The sequence below is a fragment of the Ascidia mentula genome, chromosome 5, assembly GCF_947561715.1.
Source record: "Ascidia mentula chromosome 5, kaAscMent1.1, whole genome shotgun sequence".
In the NCBI taxonomy this organism is placed as follows: Eukaryota; Metazoa; Chordata; class Ascidiacea; order Phlebobranchia; family Ascidiidae; genus Ascidia; species Ascidia mentula.
In genome coordinates this window covers 19,287,485-19,305,654 of record NC_138570.1, presented here as the reverse complement: position 1 = coordinate 19,305,654, position 18,170 = coordinate 19,287,485, and the positions used below count along the sequence as shown (strand labels likewise).

At 39.5% G+C, this 18,170-nt stretch overlaps 1 protein-coding gene across 1 annotated transcript; it reads right to left on the bottom strand.

The window, feature by feature from the left end:
* Positions 1–12,195: 12,195 nt before the first annotated feature.
* Positions 12,196–17,893, bottom strand: LOC145903137 (uncharacterized). The gene is made up of 6 exons (XM_082991212.1): positions 17,876–17,893; positions 17,616–17,785; positions 16,014–16,873; positions 15,767–15,901; positions 15,393–15,437; positions 12,196–13,105 (listed from the first exon to the last, which is right to left on the bottom strand). Exons 1-6 carry the CDS (start codon positions 17,891–17,893, stop codon positions 12,351–12,353), a joined length of 1,983 nt encoding a protein of 660 aa, XP_082847338.1. The 3' UTR covers positions 12,196–12,350.
* Between the last annotated feature and the right edge of the window lie 277 nt (positions 17,894–18,170).

Sequence of the window (18,170 nt, the reverse complement as noted above, 5' to 3'; positions counted from 1 at the left end):
AATCCGAATCCGATTACCTACAGACAATATTCGGTCAAATCCCGACCAAATCTAGCATTTAAAGCCGTCATAAATTTTATGTCAGGGTTCTAACATATTTGCAAAACAATCTATCGTTTATGATGTTCTGAGCCCTAATGTTCAAATGATGCAGATGTGTGGTGAAAATACGCAAAGTTCTTTCATGTCATCCTATCCGGGACGATGCTATATTAGTACCATTAGATATACATCAGTACATGCAAATGATATAATACGTAACTCGTACATGGGTTTAGTATATAATAAAATTTATAACCACTAAACGATGAGATTAGAAATATGCAGCATAATTTTCATGCAAAAATCGTTCCCCTCTGACTATTTTGAACTTTTTTACACAACTAGTGCCGTTTCCATACATAGCGCCTGAAATTCTTTGGTGTTCGTCACCAGTTGTATGACGTAAAGCGTTGCCTTCTCCGAAGTGACGGTTTGGCCACAAAAAAAAGCGTTTCGCGTAAGTCCATGCCGTGGAGAAAATTTTTCAAAATTCGGTAGGTGGGGGAAGAGAGCTTACGAACGTAGTGAACCAAGTTATAGGATGAGAAGAAAGCGGAATGTTGGTTCGCGTTGATAGGAAATGTTGTCAATATACAAAGTGATTCACTTAGAAAACCGATGATTTTACACTGGACAAACGTTTCATCAAAACATTTAAACCCGATGTTTACTCCTAGTTGAGAAGACTGGATATATCCTTTCTAAAACCAACTAAAAACTGTATTACGTGAGCTGCAGATAGTTTTTTTGACAAGTCTCATCAGCACAGAAGCAGAATGTAACATTTAAACAAAATGGAGGCAATTCAAATCGCAGCCGATGTTGATCAATTGTGTTTGCGAGTCCGCCAATATATAGAATTTACGACATCTCTTTTTGCATCATTTAAATTCTCTGACTAACATTTTTCTACATTTAACGGTAATTTTTTTTGAAATTACGGCGTCGCAAGCTTGTTTTGAAACTTCAAGTTTCGCAAGAGTGCAAACTTAGGAACCACTGGTACAGAATATGGTTTGGCGATCAACATTGAACAAAAATATCAAAACCAAATCATTTTGTTTGGCGCTAATGGCTACAACATAAATGAACTATATACAAAGAATTCACAATATCATGGAGTCTGATAGAATCACGTGGTTATGGAGTGTGGGGTCATTTGAAGGTCACACTCCTCAAAGAGAATCGCACTCTGCTCTAGAATCACATACTCAGTTACACTGGGAGGTGATGGGTTGCGAAACAACATAGGACGACACGCGGTTACTAGACAGTGCTAGAAACATCTACGTCCGTTTACAAGTATTGCATTGGTTGAATGTTAGTTGTAGAAGATTGTAGAAAACACAAAGAAAAAATTCTTACACATTTCAATTATAATTCGTCACTAGATTGGAAACAAATGGTCACTACGACGTCACAAGTTCAATCGAAGACGTTATTTCGTTTAACAAATTCCATTTAATTGTATATCACAAAGTCACTGTTTGGCCAACTTTGCTTCGTTTATTTTCAGATTTTTTTCACTGTTTTTAATCACTTCCTCCCTTTCCTCTTCAGTGTCGAAATCTTCGGCCAATCGGTAAGCTTGGATTGCTTCCCGGTAATATTTGATTGCGTCACGAATTCGTGAAGTTTTCCCGCAAACAACACCAAGGTTGTTGAGGAGGTGTCCGTATGTTTTGTGCTTTACTGAATCTGCTCCAAACTTTCTCCTCATCAGTTCCAACCCTTCATTGATGGTTTCTTCCCTCAATTGCCAGGAGTCGATTAAATAAAGACTCCGTTCGACGGCTTGAATACATCCGGCCACACACACAGTGCGTAGTTTGTTATCAACGTTTGCTAAGTTCTCTATTTGTTGGCGAATGTCCTTGATCAAAGGAATGACGTAATCACCAACAATGGACTTGCTTGTGACGTCACTTCCTAACATTGCTTTGATTGTGTCTTTTAATCCATAAGCACATTCCTTTAAACCTTTAGCTGCAAGTTCGGGGTTGGGATTCTTGGCATAGAAATCTGTTGATGTTTGGAAGAACAACAAAGCTTTAAGAAATCTCTTCTCAGTTGTGTTTTTGTTTGCGAATTTCCACAAATCATTAGCCGTGGGTTTAATTTGAACTTCAATCAACCGAGAGAGTTGCTGCTTCGTAAAGTTTGCTTCAATATATTTTCCATCCTTCAGCTGCTTGCAATACTTTTCCACCAGTTGAGTTTTGTCGTTGGTTTCACCTAAACAAACAATAACTTTTATTAATTGTGCAGTGATTGGTTTTGGCATCTATCTGAAATTAATGTTTCAATATGACAATATATTGTTTGACGTAACCACATACATTCGACTGTCAACAAATCCTAATATTCACGCATTGCTTTAAAACAAATACATTTGGGGAAACAATGCATGATCTCGCATTCCAAGACACGAATTGAAATCGAATCGAGTTTGTATTAATGTTCACCCGTTTACAGACTGCAAATGAGTCCATTGTTGTGAAATAATGACCATTATTGCCATACTTCTTACCATAGGTCACACAAATCCCAATTCCCATTTTGCTGTAAGTGTGCATTAAGCACAGTTGAAATTACTCTTGCCACCAATATAAGCAGTTAGATATTATTTGGTGTCAAAATTTTGCTGCAGAAGTTGCTCGTGTTTTAATCTGTTTTTTTTGATCTGGCTAAGCCAAACGTTGCACACCCCTGGTTTAGTGGGTAGAACATTACAGCGGTGGGCGAAGGGTCGTGAGGTTCAAATGTCGCCAGCCTATATTTATTTTACCCCGACTTTGTGGGAATAAAATGTTTGGGATATTGCCTTACTGTGATGCCAGTGTACTTTTCAAAAACCTGTATCTGGGTTCATGTTAAAGTGCTCGCTTTTTTTTGAGATTACAGACAAAACACTGTTTGGTTTGCGACGATTTTGGGACGGAGGAAAAATGCTGGGAAATGTTTTGATAATAATCAAACTGAACCACTCACCTTGGTGTTGAAACACTTGTTCCAGTGTAAGATGTGTGACGTCACCTGTGGAAAAAGTAACAATTCATTAATCGCATGATGGGGCATTAGAGACAGAAAGTTTTTTTCCCAAAGCACTGGTTATTGCAACATTGCTTAAAGCGGTATTATGATTGAAAAACCAACATACCCAAAGTACAATATGGTCTTAAGCTATTTTGTTGCACAATATGTCAATGTAAGTTGTAAATATACATTGCTATCTAAATTGTCGTGATTTTAATGTCCGTCGAAATGAACAGTTGAATTGATTGCATGATGTAATAAAGATTAATTATAGCAAGAGCCAAGGTTGCTCTTGCGGACTCAAAAAGAAGATAAGTGAAATTTCTGCAAAGCGTGTACCTTGTTGTCTTAGCAACGAAGTTACATGCTGTTGAGTGGATGAAATTTGTACTTCAGATACATCGTGTTGTGATTGACCTTGTTGGTTTTCACGTGATGTGCTGGGAAGGTCACTGCTTCTTTCAGGGTTTCCGGCTAATACAAACATACAAAATCAACATTACCCACAAAGCACTGAAGCAAATGTAGTGCATTCCTTACAACAAACATCAACAACTAATCACATGTTTCAAAAATCATTTTTACCTTCCGACGAATGAAACTTTCCAGTGAGCGTAGAAAACTGGTGAAGCGGAACGAGTTGACCCTGATTGGATGAGATAGGGTCGTTTAAATCCATTTGCCGCACAGAATCTGTCACGTGTTGTAAGATGTCAGCTGGGTTTTGCTTGTCTAACAAGCGTTGATATCGGTCGCGAACTTCTCTCATAGGAGGTCTCTTCAACGGATCCTGATCCCAACATCGTTTCATTTCTTCATCCATCGTTGTGAGGATTTCCCTGTCACCGTCACCCAAGCTTGCTTTTAGCTCTTCAATCTCATCACAGTCGGGTCTCTCTCCGGCGATGATTGCAACCCGGAGTTCGTTTGCATCCAATGGTGGGTAGGGAGATTCACGGAAGATGAACATGTGGGTCATCACTCCAGTACTATAAACATCGTGTTCTTTCTTTGGTTTCATAGTTATTTTCTTGAGTTTTTCTGGCGCCGCATACTCGGCAGTGAATTGGATTTTTTCACCTTCGACTGGAGCCCGAATGGTGGTCGAACCAGTTACTGCAGCCAAACGAGCGCTACCAAAGTCGGCAACCTTTGCATGAAGATCGTGGGTTACAAGGATATTTTCGGGTTTCAGGTCATCGTGAACCAAAGGTTTCTCTGGAAACTCGTGAAAGAAAACGACTGCATCCATGGTTTCTTTGAGCATCCGAAGACGTAGAGGAATTTTGATGTCGAGGTTATGATCTAAGAGTAGTTGTCGTAGATTTCCGCCAGCACAATATTCTGTGACCAAACCCATGCTGCAGGACAGCATTGTCCAACCGTATGTTCTGACCACGTTTTCACATTGGGCGGTTTGAAGTTTCCCAAATTCGTTCAGGATGCTACAATCAATATTACTTTCTGATTTATTGCGTGAATACCGTAAACTGGTAACTACACACTATACATTGGTTAAAAGCACATATCTAATCCTCCATGCATTACAACTTATTACGTAAACCAACTGGATGTGACCAGCTTAAAAGGGATTACTACCCGTATTTACAGTCAATACATACAGGTTACTTTACTGCTTACACACACTTATTCACTTACGTGTTCTTAATAAGCCGCATGTCTCTTACTCCACCTTGTACAGTCAGAATTTTCACAGCAACTTTGTTGAGTGACTTGTGTTCACCCAACAAAACCATTCCAAAACTTCCACCACCGACAACAGCTGACCTCGGGTCACACATAATCTCACCAGCATCAATCTCACGTATCTGCGACGAAATCAACTTTTGAGTTAAATCACCGATTGTACATGATGACCTCAATTGTATTGACCTTGCTCATATTGCATAAAACTCCTACCTTGCTTTGGCTGATCATGATTTAGTTTGAAGTTTATGCTTTGGAATTCACTTCATTGGAAACTGCTCTGCTACTGTCGGATGCAAAGAAACAGTTCCCTGTTGACTGAACGATGGTAAAATCTCGTAACATAAGTTGATCATTAATGGCTACCACGTATGGGTTGCTTTTGTGGGCTTTAAGCGCTGTGTTAAGGATTGTACATAATATAACAAATATAACAAGTCAATAGTCTTTGGGTATTATTGTCATGTCAGTGGCCGTTCGTTATATTATTTGTGGTATTTTTTAATCCATGGCCTCGCAAACCTCGCAAGCCTCAACGCACCGCCATCGACTTTGTTTGGGCATTAGCTTATAAATTGATAAAGTTTGCTTCGCACATACAGTACTGTTGACGGTGATGTGGTCGTACAAAAATACGGTACTTGCTAGCGGGTGTGTGTTTAAAGGGCGATGTGTACGTTGTTGCCTTTGTAACCATTTATGGAAGGAAGAAACGTAGTGTTGGAATATTTCCTTTAACTTGTAAGAGCGACTGATATCACTTCTTGGCAATTATGTAGTTTGCTTCTCACGTGACGCTGAAACCCAACACGATATTTCTATCAGCACGTTGTTCAAGCACTGGTTACAAAGTTGGTTAAAGAGCGATATTTTTTTATTGAAGGTTGCGATGGTGAAGTGACAAGGACACAATGCGTTTGTGCGTAAAATGCTTAGCGATTTTTACGGTGCCATCAGCTGCCAACAGTACATGTGACTTAATCACATTGTAAAAATATTTACATTTTTTCCGCCAAGCAAAACAAACAGATCAGAAACAATGTGTCCGGAAAATTTATCGACCGATTTTTGTCAAAGCATCGTTGCACAAAAACCACTCTTAAAACTTTATTTTGGAAAAACTTCCTAAATTCATGACACGGTATTTGCAACGGAGCAAAAAAATGAAAAAAAAAAAAAAAAGCGGCAACGAAACTTGATTTGCATAATTTACACATGCAAATTAAACCGACGTGAAATGAACGCACAACGATTCGTAAAACCTACGATGGTTCGAAAACGAAAAACAAGTCAGCGCACCAGTAATTTGTTAAGTCTATCCGCCCGGTGAATACTGACTGATGTTTTATTACTGACAATTTCAGCGAAAGATTAAATTGTCATTTGGCGGTGGAACCAGATGCAGGAAAAAATATTAGGCTGCTGCCTTTAATACGCCTAATAATATCAACATGCCAGAAGATGTTAGTCGTTGTGCAAACCAAACTCCATAAATCCCACAAAACGATCCTGTCAAGTAACTTGGTACATTAGGTGTATTAACGATGTTTTCTCGGTTAGTTTGTAAAAGCAAAATAATATACTTGTTTGGATTTAGGTATAAAGGGAAAATATTTTGGTCATCATGAAAGGTTGGAACCACACATTAAAGTTACCACGATGTTTGAGACTATTAACACACTTCTGTCCTAAACAACAGCATATGGTGGATGGTGCATGGATACAACCTAACAGAACACAGCAAACACAGAACAGGTCTTGAAAATGGAAATAGTGTTTTTGAAAATGGATTGCGATGAAATGGTTATGATGGACAACGGATTGGTCCTAATGACTCTTTGTTCACAATTTTGCTGCAAAAACAATGACATTTGTGAAAAGAAAAACTCCACAAACACAAAAAATGAAGTTGTCGTAGAAATCATTTCACTTTCTCCGAAGAGCCCGCATACATATAGCCGTGTAGGGACATTTATACACATGCTTTGTCATCAGACACAGCAACAAAAAACGATGCATTAGTTCGTGGAACTTCCGTGGAATCGAACCGAAACTAATGTTAATATTTAAATTCCTGATATATTTGCATATTAGAACTATTTTTTTTTTCGCAGATTAAGAAAGTTTAAATGATTTTTGCTTCCCTGTATTTTCCCATACCAAACACCACGGTCATCTCGCAGCTCTCAACGATCCAAGTTAGTATCATGTGATGGTTTTAGATTTTTCTCGTTTTGATTGATCTTGTAACAAATTAAATGTTTTTTTATGAAATGTTTTGTGAAAAATTGCGAATAATTTGTTTGCAAATTTTCATATGTTCGAAAATTCAAAGCAAAAGACAAATGTAAGAACGAATGTCACTCTCCTGTGTAATGAAATAGTTCCATGTAGGCTGTACTTTGGTAAAATCTCGTTACAAGTTGATAATTAATAATTGTCACGCCACCAAATTATACGCTTACTTTAAGGGAGGCTGTGTGTAAAGGCGAAGGTTTTAATTAAGATTCCTTCTTGTTACAAGACCCGAGACATGTTTAAAGGCAAAACATATTTAAAAAAGTAATCAAACTTCTCCATTTCAATTTCGCTTTGAAGAACTTTTTCCAGATTTTAGCAAATGCAGGGTCATGCAAACTTTAAACGAAATATCTGCTTCCACAATATTTGGTTCCCTAATATTTGTCAAAACATTCCTATTAGCTACTCTGGTAGACTAAATGCATGGAAACTGGGTAATTTTTGGAAGTAAAATTTAAGTGCTAGCGTGTTTGTATCAAAGAGAAAATTTATTTCACGGTTACCACGGCATTTAACGTTCAAACTTTGCAGCAAATTAATGACATTTGTGCGTGGAATATTCCATGTTCATAAACAATAAACGTTTTACATTGCAGAAATCCTCGCACGTTCGGCGAGGAACGCATTTGTATACACCGTTTAATATGCTCATTTAATTACATGCCTTATAGTCATCAGACATGGCAGAAAAACCAATGCACTACAAAGTAGTTCTTGGGATTTTCACGGACTTGGATCGAAACCAGTGTGATTACAGATTCGTTTGCATATTAGAAAGAAGTTTCGAGCGAAAATGAACGCATTTTTCGCTTCGTATCAGAGCGAAACCAACCACCAGCGAATCCATTAAATTGACGTTTCCGGCGGGAATGATCCAAAGACACGGTCTTTCATCAGATGGCAAAGATGTAAGTTAATAACATGTGAAGGATTTTGGATTTTTTTCATGTGGCGGTTGTTCTTGTCCGAAATACTTGAATGCGAAAATGACAACTTATTTTTCTACAATAATTTCTGCACCAACTTGCTTCTGAGACGACGAAGCGAACGTTCCTCAGTTCAATTAAAAATTTTACCGGGTCGTAAATTTTCGGGAGTTTTTTTGAAGCGAAGTCAGACACCATGTTGTTTGTTATCCTGTGCACGTTTGAGGATATACAGCGACAAAGTAATACAAAGCGCTAAAAAAAGGAAGCAATTTCAGGGGCTTTCTTCCAACATGTTGCTGTGATTGGATGGTACAGGTGGGCGTGAAGTAGGCGGGTCATAAACTCTGAATATTGTTTTATTTTCTCACTTATTCTCGGAAAGTTGCAAATAACTGAATAAGCAGAATCCGTTCTACAGATGTCGTAAATAAATAACTACTCTGGATAAGACCTATTAGGTCGTAACAGTGGCCCTGACTGCAGCTCACTTTGGAATACTCCAGTTTAAATGACATGATATTAATCGTTTCGCGTCTTGAATTAGCCGACGGTTGGGAGTAACAGGACTCGTTCTTTATTATTTGCCTGCTTTGGAGGATTATGGAATCGATTATTATACTATAGCAAAGTATTTGACATGTTGGCCTGAAACCTTAACCTTAACTCAAAACCACAAATGCTGGATGTGGTTCCAAACTGTTCAAGGTTTTTTCTGAAACAGTTGCTATGATTGGTGTGCGTGGGTGTGAGGTGGGCGGGGCACTTATCTAGGTTTTGGTGTCTTAGGGAAACTGTTAGTGAGTTGCCAACTCCATCTTAAGTCTTAATAATGTTTCTTCTGCTTCACGTGTTCCGATCGCGTCGACTATGAGCAGAAACCCGAGGTGTATTGAGGTATGAGCTCTGCTGCATGTACATTGATGAACGTAATGGAAATTAGTGTACATTTAGTATTCTATAAAACAGGATACAGCAATGCTGATAGTCGTACGTCACGGTGCTCATTTGTTCTTTGCTTTGGCCGAGGGTAAATTTTAAACTGTTTCGTCGTCATTCGGGGCCCCATAAACATCCTCCAAACATCGAAACTGTGTGGACAAAGTGTAAATTTAAGCAAATATTTTCCCAGATATAGCAAGGGTTTGACAGGTGGTGTGTGCAAGTAAAAACGATTTAAGAAAGTCGATGTATCTCGCAACAGTAAAATACATCAACTATAATCTAATTATTCCAATGTCCAGGAAACGAAATTTGTCGTGCATTTAGCATTGAGCGCAGTGGATATTTTTTCTTTCTTTTAATGTTTAATAAATTTTAGCAGCGATAGCGCGAGTCCTAAGTTTGTTCATCCATGAATTATTGGCCAATGCAACTCATGCTCTACCCGATATACGTTGACATGCGTGCCTAGTTGGGCGTGACGTAGACGTTGAGTTTTGGTTTCTTGGGAAACTTTCTCTGTGCACTCACATCCTTCTTAAGTTATAACTTATGACAATTTCCTTCTTTCTGGCATTCTGGGATCGAGGCAACACCAGCATCAGGACATATAAGATGCACGATGAACTCGATCTACATGTGTATGCAAATAAAGGAAAGAAATGTGCATCCAAAACATCACAGGATCATGTTATTAACCGAATTCCTTGGTGATCATTTACACAAAGCGTTATATGATTCGTGTAGTTGTAAGTGATAAATTTCGACAGGGTCTTACGTTGATTTTGTTTTACAGACGAAAAAAACAAGGATATTCTGTTAGCAATAAATATGAAGACTGTCTTATTTTTCTGTCTTGTGATAACCCTGACCGTGTCAAAATCCAAGCAAGATTGTCCAAATGGTGATGAGTGTTTGGCGAGTTCTCACAAAGGAAGTGTTTCATGTTTCACTCAATCCAACAAATGCTCCAACATCAACGAATCTCTGGAAACAGCCCCCAAACCTAAGAAAGTAGCAATAACTGGGCATGTATTTGAACCTAAAGATAGCAGATACTCTCAAATTTCCTTCAGCTTCTCATGGAGCCTCTCGGGAAATGAATTGAAATCTTTTCAAGCATTCGAAGTTGAAATCTACAAAAGAGGGCGAAATAAAGTTTTCCTCCAGATCATGCGACGAAAGTTTTATTGCTTTCCGAAAAATCAGACTCTGGAAGATCTTCATCCGTTCATCATCTCTGATTGCTATGGAAACAAACCCAATGAAGTCATAAAGTCTGGTGATCATTATATGATTGCTGTAATAAGTTATCCAATGCAGAAGAACAATCCTAACCTCCTTTCAATTCAACTGCTCATGGAGTATGATGTTCCATCATGCGGAGATGCATTCTTCCAAAACACGAAGCCCACCAAGGATTGTAGCCTTGAGGGTTGCAGAATACTTTTGTAAAAATGCTACTTACCATTTTGTGTATCACATCCCACATTCCCACGGGCAAGTTCTGAGGGCAGAGCTTCTTATTCAAAAGGGTTGGACGTATATCGAGTCAAAGTATTTGAGCTCCAACGACTCTCACTACTATTACCAACTTCCCAACGCACTTCCACTGACAGCTGAACTAATTGGACCATCGCGAATCAGGACCCAGATTATAAAGATCAAGAAGAAGGATTGCTTGGAGAAGGACAACAAAAGTTCGACATAATTAACTTCGTCAACCTTTGGCAACACAAGCAGCGATTGCAAATGTGATTGTGGAAAGTTTAAAACATTTACAGGGACAATCTGTAATCGGAATGTCTGGCGTGTTTATCTGTAATTTGTACAAATTATAATCATTCATGTAATCTAGCTTCAATATTGCATGTTCCTCTTGTTGAGAAAAATAAGACGTTTTGAGTCATTGCATATTTATGCGAAAAGAAAATTAAATCTCGCCATGTGATTGTTTTGCGGCAACTAATAAACAAGTTTTATCTGGAACATGCGAACTTGTGACATAATACCAAAATCTACTAATTTTGGTTTGGTCACTTAGTTTTTGATACATATTCACACATACAAATGATCAAACCCTATTAAAATATTACACCAAGATATAAGATACATGCAAATATAGATTAGCAGCACATTTATAAATGTCTGAAGACCCGGAATAACTTCAAAATATAGTCTACATATGGCAGACTACGTTATTTTGCCTTGAAATGTCTTTCTACACAAAAAGCGGTTTAGCCATATTAGTGCTTACAAACTGCGTCATGACTACGTCACAGTTGGATTACGTCAGCAGAGTCATGTTGAAACACACTTAACAACAAAAACAAATCTAAAGTGGCATGCTTACGCTTTTTCATTCCATTTGCACAAGGCCTTCAACAAATTCTTCGGAAAAACGATGTGTTATTTCAAAAAAGGAAATGATTTATTTATTATTTTTTTACCCATTCGAATCAGTATAATACTTATTTTAACATATTGAAAATTCGTTTTGAAACTCTACCCACGTTTTAAGTAGTTCGAATTTGTTTGCGAGTTTCCTATCACTTCGTATGCAAAAAGACGAATTTGATCTCCTGGAAATCATGCGAGACGGAATTTCCCACAGACAATAAAACAAACAAAGAAATTAGGAGCCGTTGCACTACCATAAGAGTATACTATGAATACATACACAACTATTTCCTAAATCATTGAACCGTGTCGATGGCAGACAATATCGTGATTTTAGGACATAGTTGTGTAACTTACAGTTTACGAACACAACTACATATTTCTTAAAGCGCTGAAACATTTTAATTGTTGACACTGTCACTGTTTTTATCTGGTAACCAAATCAAAGAAATCGTGCTGTCAAGGTCATCTACAATAATGCACCCGCCGACTGTTCCGTTTAATTCCCGATAACCTTTGCACGGTCTTGTGACTTACATAGGGACCTAAGTTTCTTCAAAGTTAAAATAAGTCTTGTATTTGAATTACAAATTACACAGCGTTGATTTGTAGCCTCCTGTAAGGTCTTATGATATACAGGAAAGGCATGTAAACTGATCAAGTCACGTGGTTATGGAGTCTGGGGTCATGTGAAGGTCACACTCCTCACAAGAATCGCATACTCAGTTACACTGGGAGTTGATGGGTTGCAAAGACAACATAGGACGACACGCAGCTACTGGACAGTGCTAGAAATATCTACGTCCGTTTACAAGTATTGCATTGGTTGAATGTTGGTTGCAGAAGATTGTAGAAAACACAAAGAAAAAATTCTTACACATTTTCAATAATAAATCATTACCATAAGTGAAACAAATGGCCATTATGACGTCACAAGCTCAGTTGAAGACATTATTTCGTAGGATATTAAACATCTATTTGTTTCAATATCGCAAGTCACTGTTTGGCCAACTTTGCTTCGTTTATTTTCAGATTGTTTTCACTTGTTTTAATCACTTTCCCCATTTCCTCTTCAGTGCAGAAATCTTCGGCCATTCGAAAAGCTTGGATTGCTTCCCGGTAATATTTGATTGCGTCACGAAACCGTGATGTTTTCGCGCAAACAACACCAAGGTTGTTGAGGAGGTGTCCGTATATTTTGTACTTTACTGAATCTGCTCCAAACTTTCTCCTCATCAGTTCCAACCCTTCATTGATGGTTTCTTCCTCCAATTGCAAGGAGTCGATTAAACCAAGACTCACTTCGACGGCTTGAATACATCCGGCCACACACACAGTGCGTAGTTTGTCATCAACGTTTGCTAAGTTCTCTATTTGTTGGCGAATGACTTTGATCAAAGGAATGACGTAATCACCAACAATGAGCTTACTTCTGACGTCACTTTTCACGATTGCTATGTCTGTGTGTTTTAATCCATTCGCACATTCCTTTAAACCTTTAGCTGCAAGTTCGGGGTTGGGATTCTTGGCATGGAAATCTGTTGATATTTGGAAGAACAACAAAGCTTCAAGAAATCTCTTTTCAGTTCTGTTTTTGTTTGCGAATGCCCGCAATTCATTAGCCGTGGTTTTAATTCGAGCTTCAATCAACCGAGAGAGTTGATGCTTTGTAAAATTTGCTTCAATATATTTTCCATCCTTCAGCTGCTTGCAATACTTTTCCACCAGTTGTGTTTTGTCGTTGGTTTCATCTAAACAAACAATAACTTTCATTAAATGTCCAGTGATTGGTCTTGGCATCTATCTAAAATTAATGTTTCGGTGCGGCAATATATTGTATGACGTAATCACATATATTCGACTGTCAACAAATCCAAATATTCACGCGTTGCTTTAAAAGAAATACGTTTGGGAAAACAACGCATGTTCTCGCATGCCAAGACACGAGGTGAATTCGAATCGACTGATCGTAATTCCCATTTTACTGTATGCGTGCATTGTAGCGCTCACTTTACCGCATATGAACGAAGCGGATTAATTGCCTTTTTCGCCGCGTTTCTCTTTTGCTGCTGTTGCGTAGTAAGGCAGCACTTGTTCGCGCGACGCTTTTGCACCACCCTTCGCCTCAAGCGCCAACTGTTTTGCGCCTTACACTGACCACAAACCGTTGATTATTGCCTTCAAAAAAGTTTCCCAACCTTGGTCTGCGCGACAACAACGACACTTCACCGCCATTTCCGAGTTCACTACCGATGTGCGATACATCAAAGGAAAGCAAAATCAGGTCGCAGATGCTCTATCCCGAGCCTCCATCGACTCCATTGAATTTCCTTTGGACTTGGATTACTCCGCTTTAGCAACCGCGCAGCTTGATCCGGAAGTTCAAGCATACCGCATGGCTGTGACCAATCTCAAGTTGCAAGACATACAGTATGGTATTTTCGAGGACACCATACTCTGTGATGTCTCTAAAAACGTCGCCCCATTGTACCCAAGTCTTGGCAGCGGAAATTTTTTGAAATTGTGCATGGTTTGTCGCACCCATCTATTCGAGCCACCCGCCAGCTAGTTGCTTTCAAATTCGTGTGGCATGGGATAAAACAACAGGTTGGATTATGGACACGCAACTGCATACAATGTCATAAATCGAAAATCCAACAACATGTACGTTCACCGCTCGAAAACTACCCGCCTCCACGGGCTCGTTTTGCTCGTGTTAATGTGGACATAGTCGGTCCACTTCCGTCTTCACAGGGCAATACCTATTTGTTTACAATGGTCGACCGCTTTACGAGATGGCCGGTAGCGGTTCCTCTTCCTGATGCTACCACGCCAACGTGTGTCAGGGCATTTGTTTACCACTGGGTGTCGCGTTTTGTTTGGACATCTCTTCCGACCGTGGTCCACAATTCAAGTCTGATTTATGGATATCTTTCAATAGGTTTCTTGGTGTCAAGCTCCATCGCACGACGGCTTATCATGCCCAGTCAAATGGTCTGGTCGAACGTTTCCATCGCCACTTGAAGAGTGCACTTATGGCTCGGCTCACCGACAGCAATTGGATAGACGCGCTTCCCTGGGTTATGCTTGGAATCCGCACCGCTCTAAAATAAGATCTCGGGACATCGTCTGCTGAGCTCGTTTACGGTTCACCGTTGGCTGTGTCTGGCGATTTTATTGGTTCAACACCCATCGAACCGTCCCCGCGTCAACTTTGGCCCGCTTTGAGGTCGGCTGTTGGAAGGTTCCTGCCGACACCAATGTCGCGTCACTCACATCCGCATGAAAATGTTCCGCAGTCATTAGACACCAGCGCTTACGTATTCTTGCGCACACACAAACATCGCCCGCATTTAAGACCTCCGTATGAAGGACCATACCGGGTCATAGCAAGGAACTTTTACACTTGACTTCTCTGGTCTCATTACTCACCTTCTGGACCGTTTTTGTTTGTAAATTTTGTTGTCCGCTTCTGGTGGGGGGTTATGTAGCGCTCACTTTACCGCATTTTAACGAAGCGGATTAATTGCCTTTTTCTTCGCGTTTCTCAATTGCTGCTGTTGCGTGGACTCATGGAGTCAGTCTTAACTTTGCAACGCAATGAAGCTGTACAACGCTTTAGCATTAAGCACAGTTTGAAATTACGCTTACCATCGATATAGGCAGTTAGACATAATTTGATGCCAAAATTTTGCTTTGCCTCGTGGTTTAATCTAGTTTGTTGTATTTGAGCTAGCCGAGCTAAAGGTTGCACACCCCTGGTTTTGTCGGATAGAACAGTGCAGTGGTGTGCAAAGGGTTGTGAGTTCAAACCTCGCCAGGCTATATATTTATTTTACCCCGGATTTGTGAAAATAATATGTCTGGGATATCCCCTTTGATGCCAGTGAACTTTTCAACAAAACTGTATCAGGGTTCATGTTAAAGTGCTCGCTTTTTTGAGATTACAGACAAAAAAACTACTTCGTTTGCGACAATTTTGGGACGGATGAAAAATGCTGAGAAATATTTGAATAATAACGAATCTGAACAACTCACCTTGCTGTTGAAACACTTGCTCCAGTGTAAGAAGTGTGACGTCAACTTTGAAAAAAGTAACAATTTATTCATCGCATGATGGCGCATTTGAGACAGAAAGATTTTTAGGCACTGGTTAGGCAACATTACTTAAAACGGTAGCACTAACAAAAAAACAATATACGCAAAATACAATCTGGTCTTATGCTACTAAGTTGGACACTATGTCAATGTAAGTTGTACACATTGCAATTTGAATTGTCTTGGCTACAAGGCCCAGCGAAATGAACTGTTGAATTATTTGCAAGATATAATAAAGATTACTTATAGCAAGAGTCAAGGTTGCTCATGCAAACTCAACAAGAAGATCAGTAAAATTTCTGCTAAGCGTGTACCTTGTTGTCTTGGCAACGAAGTTATATGCTGTTGAGTGGATGACATTTGTACTTCAGATACATCGTGTTGTGATTGACCTTGTTGGTTTTCACGTGATGTACTGGTAAGGTCAATGCTTCTTTCAGGGTTTCCGGCTAATACAAACATACAAAATCAACATTAAACATTAAAGGACTGAAGCAAATGTAGTGCAATTCTTATGACAAACATCAACAACTAATCACATGTTTCAAAAATCATTTTTACCTTCCGACGAATGAAACTTTCCAGTGAGTGTAGAAAACTGGTGAAGCGGAACGAGTTGACCCTGATTGGGTGAGATAGGGTCGTTTAAATCCATTTGCCGAACAGAATCTGTCACGTGTTGCAAGATGTCGGCTGGGTTTTGCTTGTCTAACAAGCGTTGATATCGGTCGCGAACTTCACTCATAGGAGGTCTCTTCTTCGGATCCTGATCCCAACATAGTTTCATTTCTTCATCCATCGTTGTGAGGATTTCCCTGTCACCGTCACCCAAGCTTGCTTTCAACTCTTCAATCTCATCACAGTCGGGTCTCTTTCCGTTGATGATTGCAATCCACAGTTTATTTGCATCCAATGGTGGGTAGGGAGATTCACGGAAGATGAACATGTGGGTCATCACTCCAGTACTATAAACGTCGTGTTCTTTCTTTGGTTTCATTGTGATGTTTTCTAGCTTTTCTGGTGCCGTATATTCGGCAGTGAATTGGATTTTTTTGCCTTCGGCTGGAGCCCGAACGGTGGTCGAACCAGTGACTGCGGCCAAACGAGCGCTACCGAAGTCGGCAACCTTTACATGGAGATCGTGGGTTACAAGGATATTTTCGGGTTTCAGGTCATCGTGAACCAGAGGTTTCTCTGGAAACTCGTGGAAGAAAACGACTGCATCCATGGTTTCTTTGAGCATCCGAAGACGTAGAGGAATTTGGATGTCGAGGTTGTGATCTAGGAGTAGTTGTCGTAGATTTCCGCCAGCACAATATTCTGTGACCAAACCCATGCTACAGGACAGCATTGTCCAACCGTATGTTCTGACCACGTTTTCACATTGGGCGGTTTGAAGTTTCCCAAATTCGTTCAGGATGCTACAATCAATATTGATTGTTGGAATATTGCGTAAAGACCGCAAACTGGTAACTACCCACCACAGGCGTCGATTTTTCAACGTTTTGTAAAATATTAAGGGTGACATTTCCAGGTCTTAGAAACACGCAAAAAACATTTCGTCGGTCTTATCGCCCTAAACGTAGGCGAACGACGCAAATTCCGTTTCCTGTCATTTTTACACTGAATCATAAGTTTTTTAAACATTTTGATTATGCACCACCTTTCGAAAAGCGGCACATATGTTTTACTCAGTCTATTGAAAATTTTATTAATTATGATATAACAAACAAATCTATTACGCAACAATGCCGATGCTTACCATTATGCTACAACAATTGCTGCGCTGCGCAATAATCCACGATTCTCTTGTGTTTGTCAAAGATTGTGACAGTGATAATACAGGAAAATAGCTTAACGCATAGCATAATGTGTGTGTTTTTTTCTGGCAATGATTTTTAATTTAAACGAAATCCAGTGGTGACAATGCAAACGTTGTCACCCCTGTTTGTTTGTGAGGGGTGACATGTCACCCCAGCCACCCCTAAATCGACGCCTATGCTACCCACTATACATTAGTTAAATGTTTATATCTCATCTTCCATGTATAACAACTTATTATGTCACCAAATGGCTGTAACCAGCTTACAAAGGGTAACTTACCCGTATTTACAGTCAACACCTGCGGGTTACTTTACTACTTACACACACTTATTCACTTACGTGTTCTTAATAAGTCGCATGTCTCTTGCTCCACCTTGTACAGTCAGAATTTTCACAGCAACTTTGTTGAGTGACTTGTGTTCACCCAACAAAACCATTCCAAAACTTCCACCACCAACAACAGCTGACCTCGGGTTGCACATAATCTCACCAGCATCAATCCCACGTATCTGTGACGTAATCAACTTTTGTTTAAATCACCGATTGTACATGATGACCTCAACGGTATTGACCTTGCTCATATTGCATAAAACTCCTACCTTACTGTGGCTGATCATGATTTAGTTTGAAGTTTGTGCTTCTGAATTCACTTGATTGGAAACTGCTCTGCTACTGTCGGGTGCAATGAAATACTTTCTTGTGGACTGATCTCTAGTAAAATCTCGTAAATAGATCATTACATGTCTTCCACCTCATCCCACCTATTGTTCATTTAATTGAAGGCTTTATCGTTGCGTACAAATGTTTGCTTTAAAGTGACGTCGGTATTTGTTATTACGTGCAGGAGTTTTTCGGAATTTGGACACCCTTGTGAATACTTGTACCCAAGCAAAA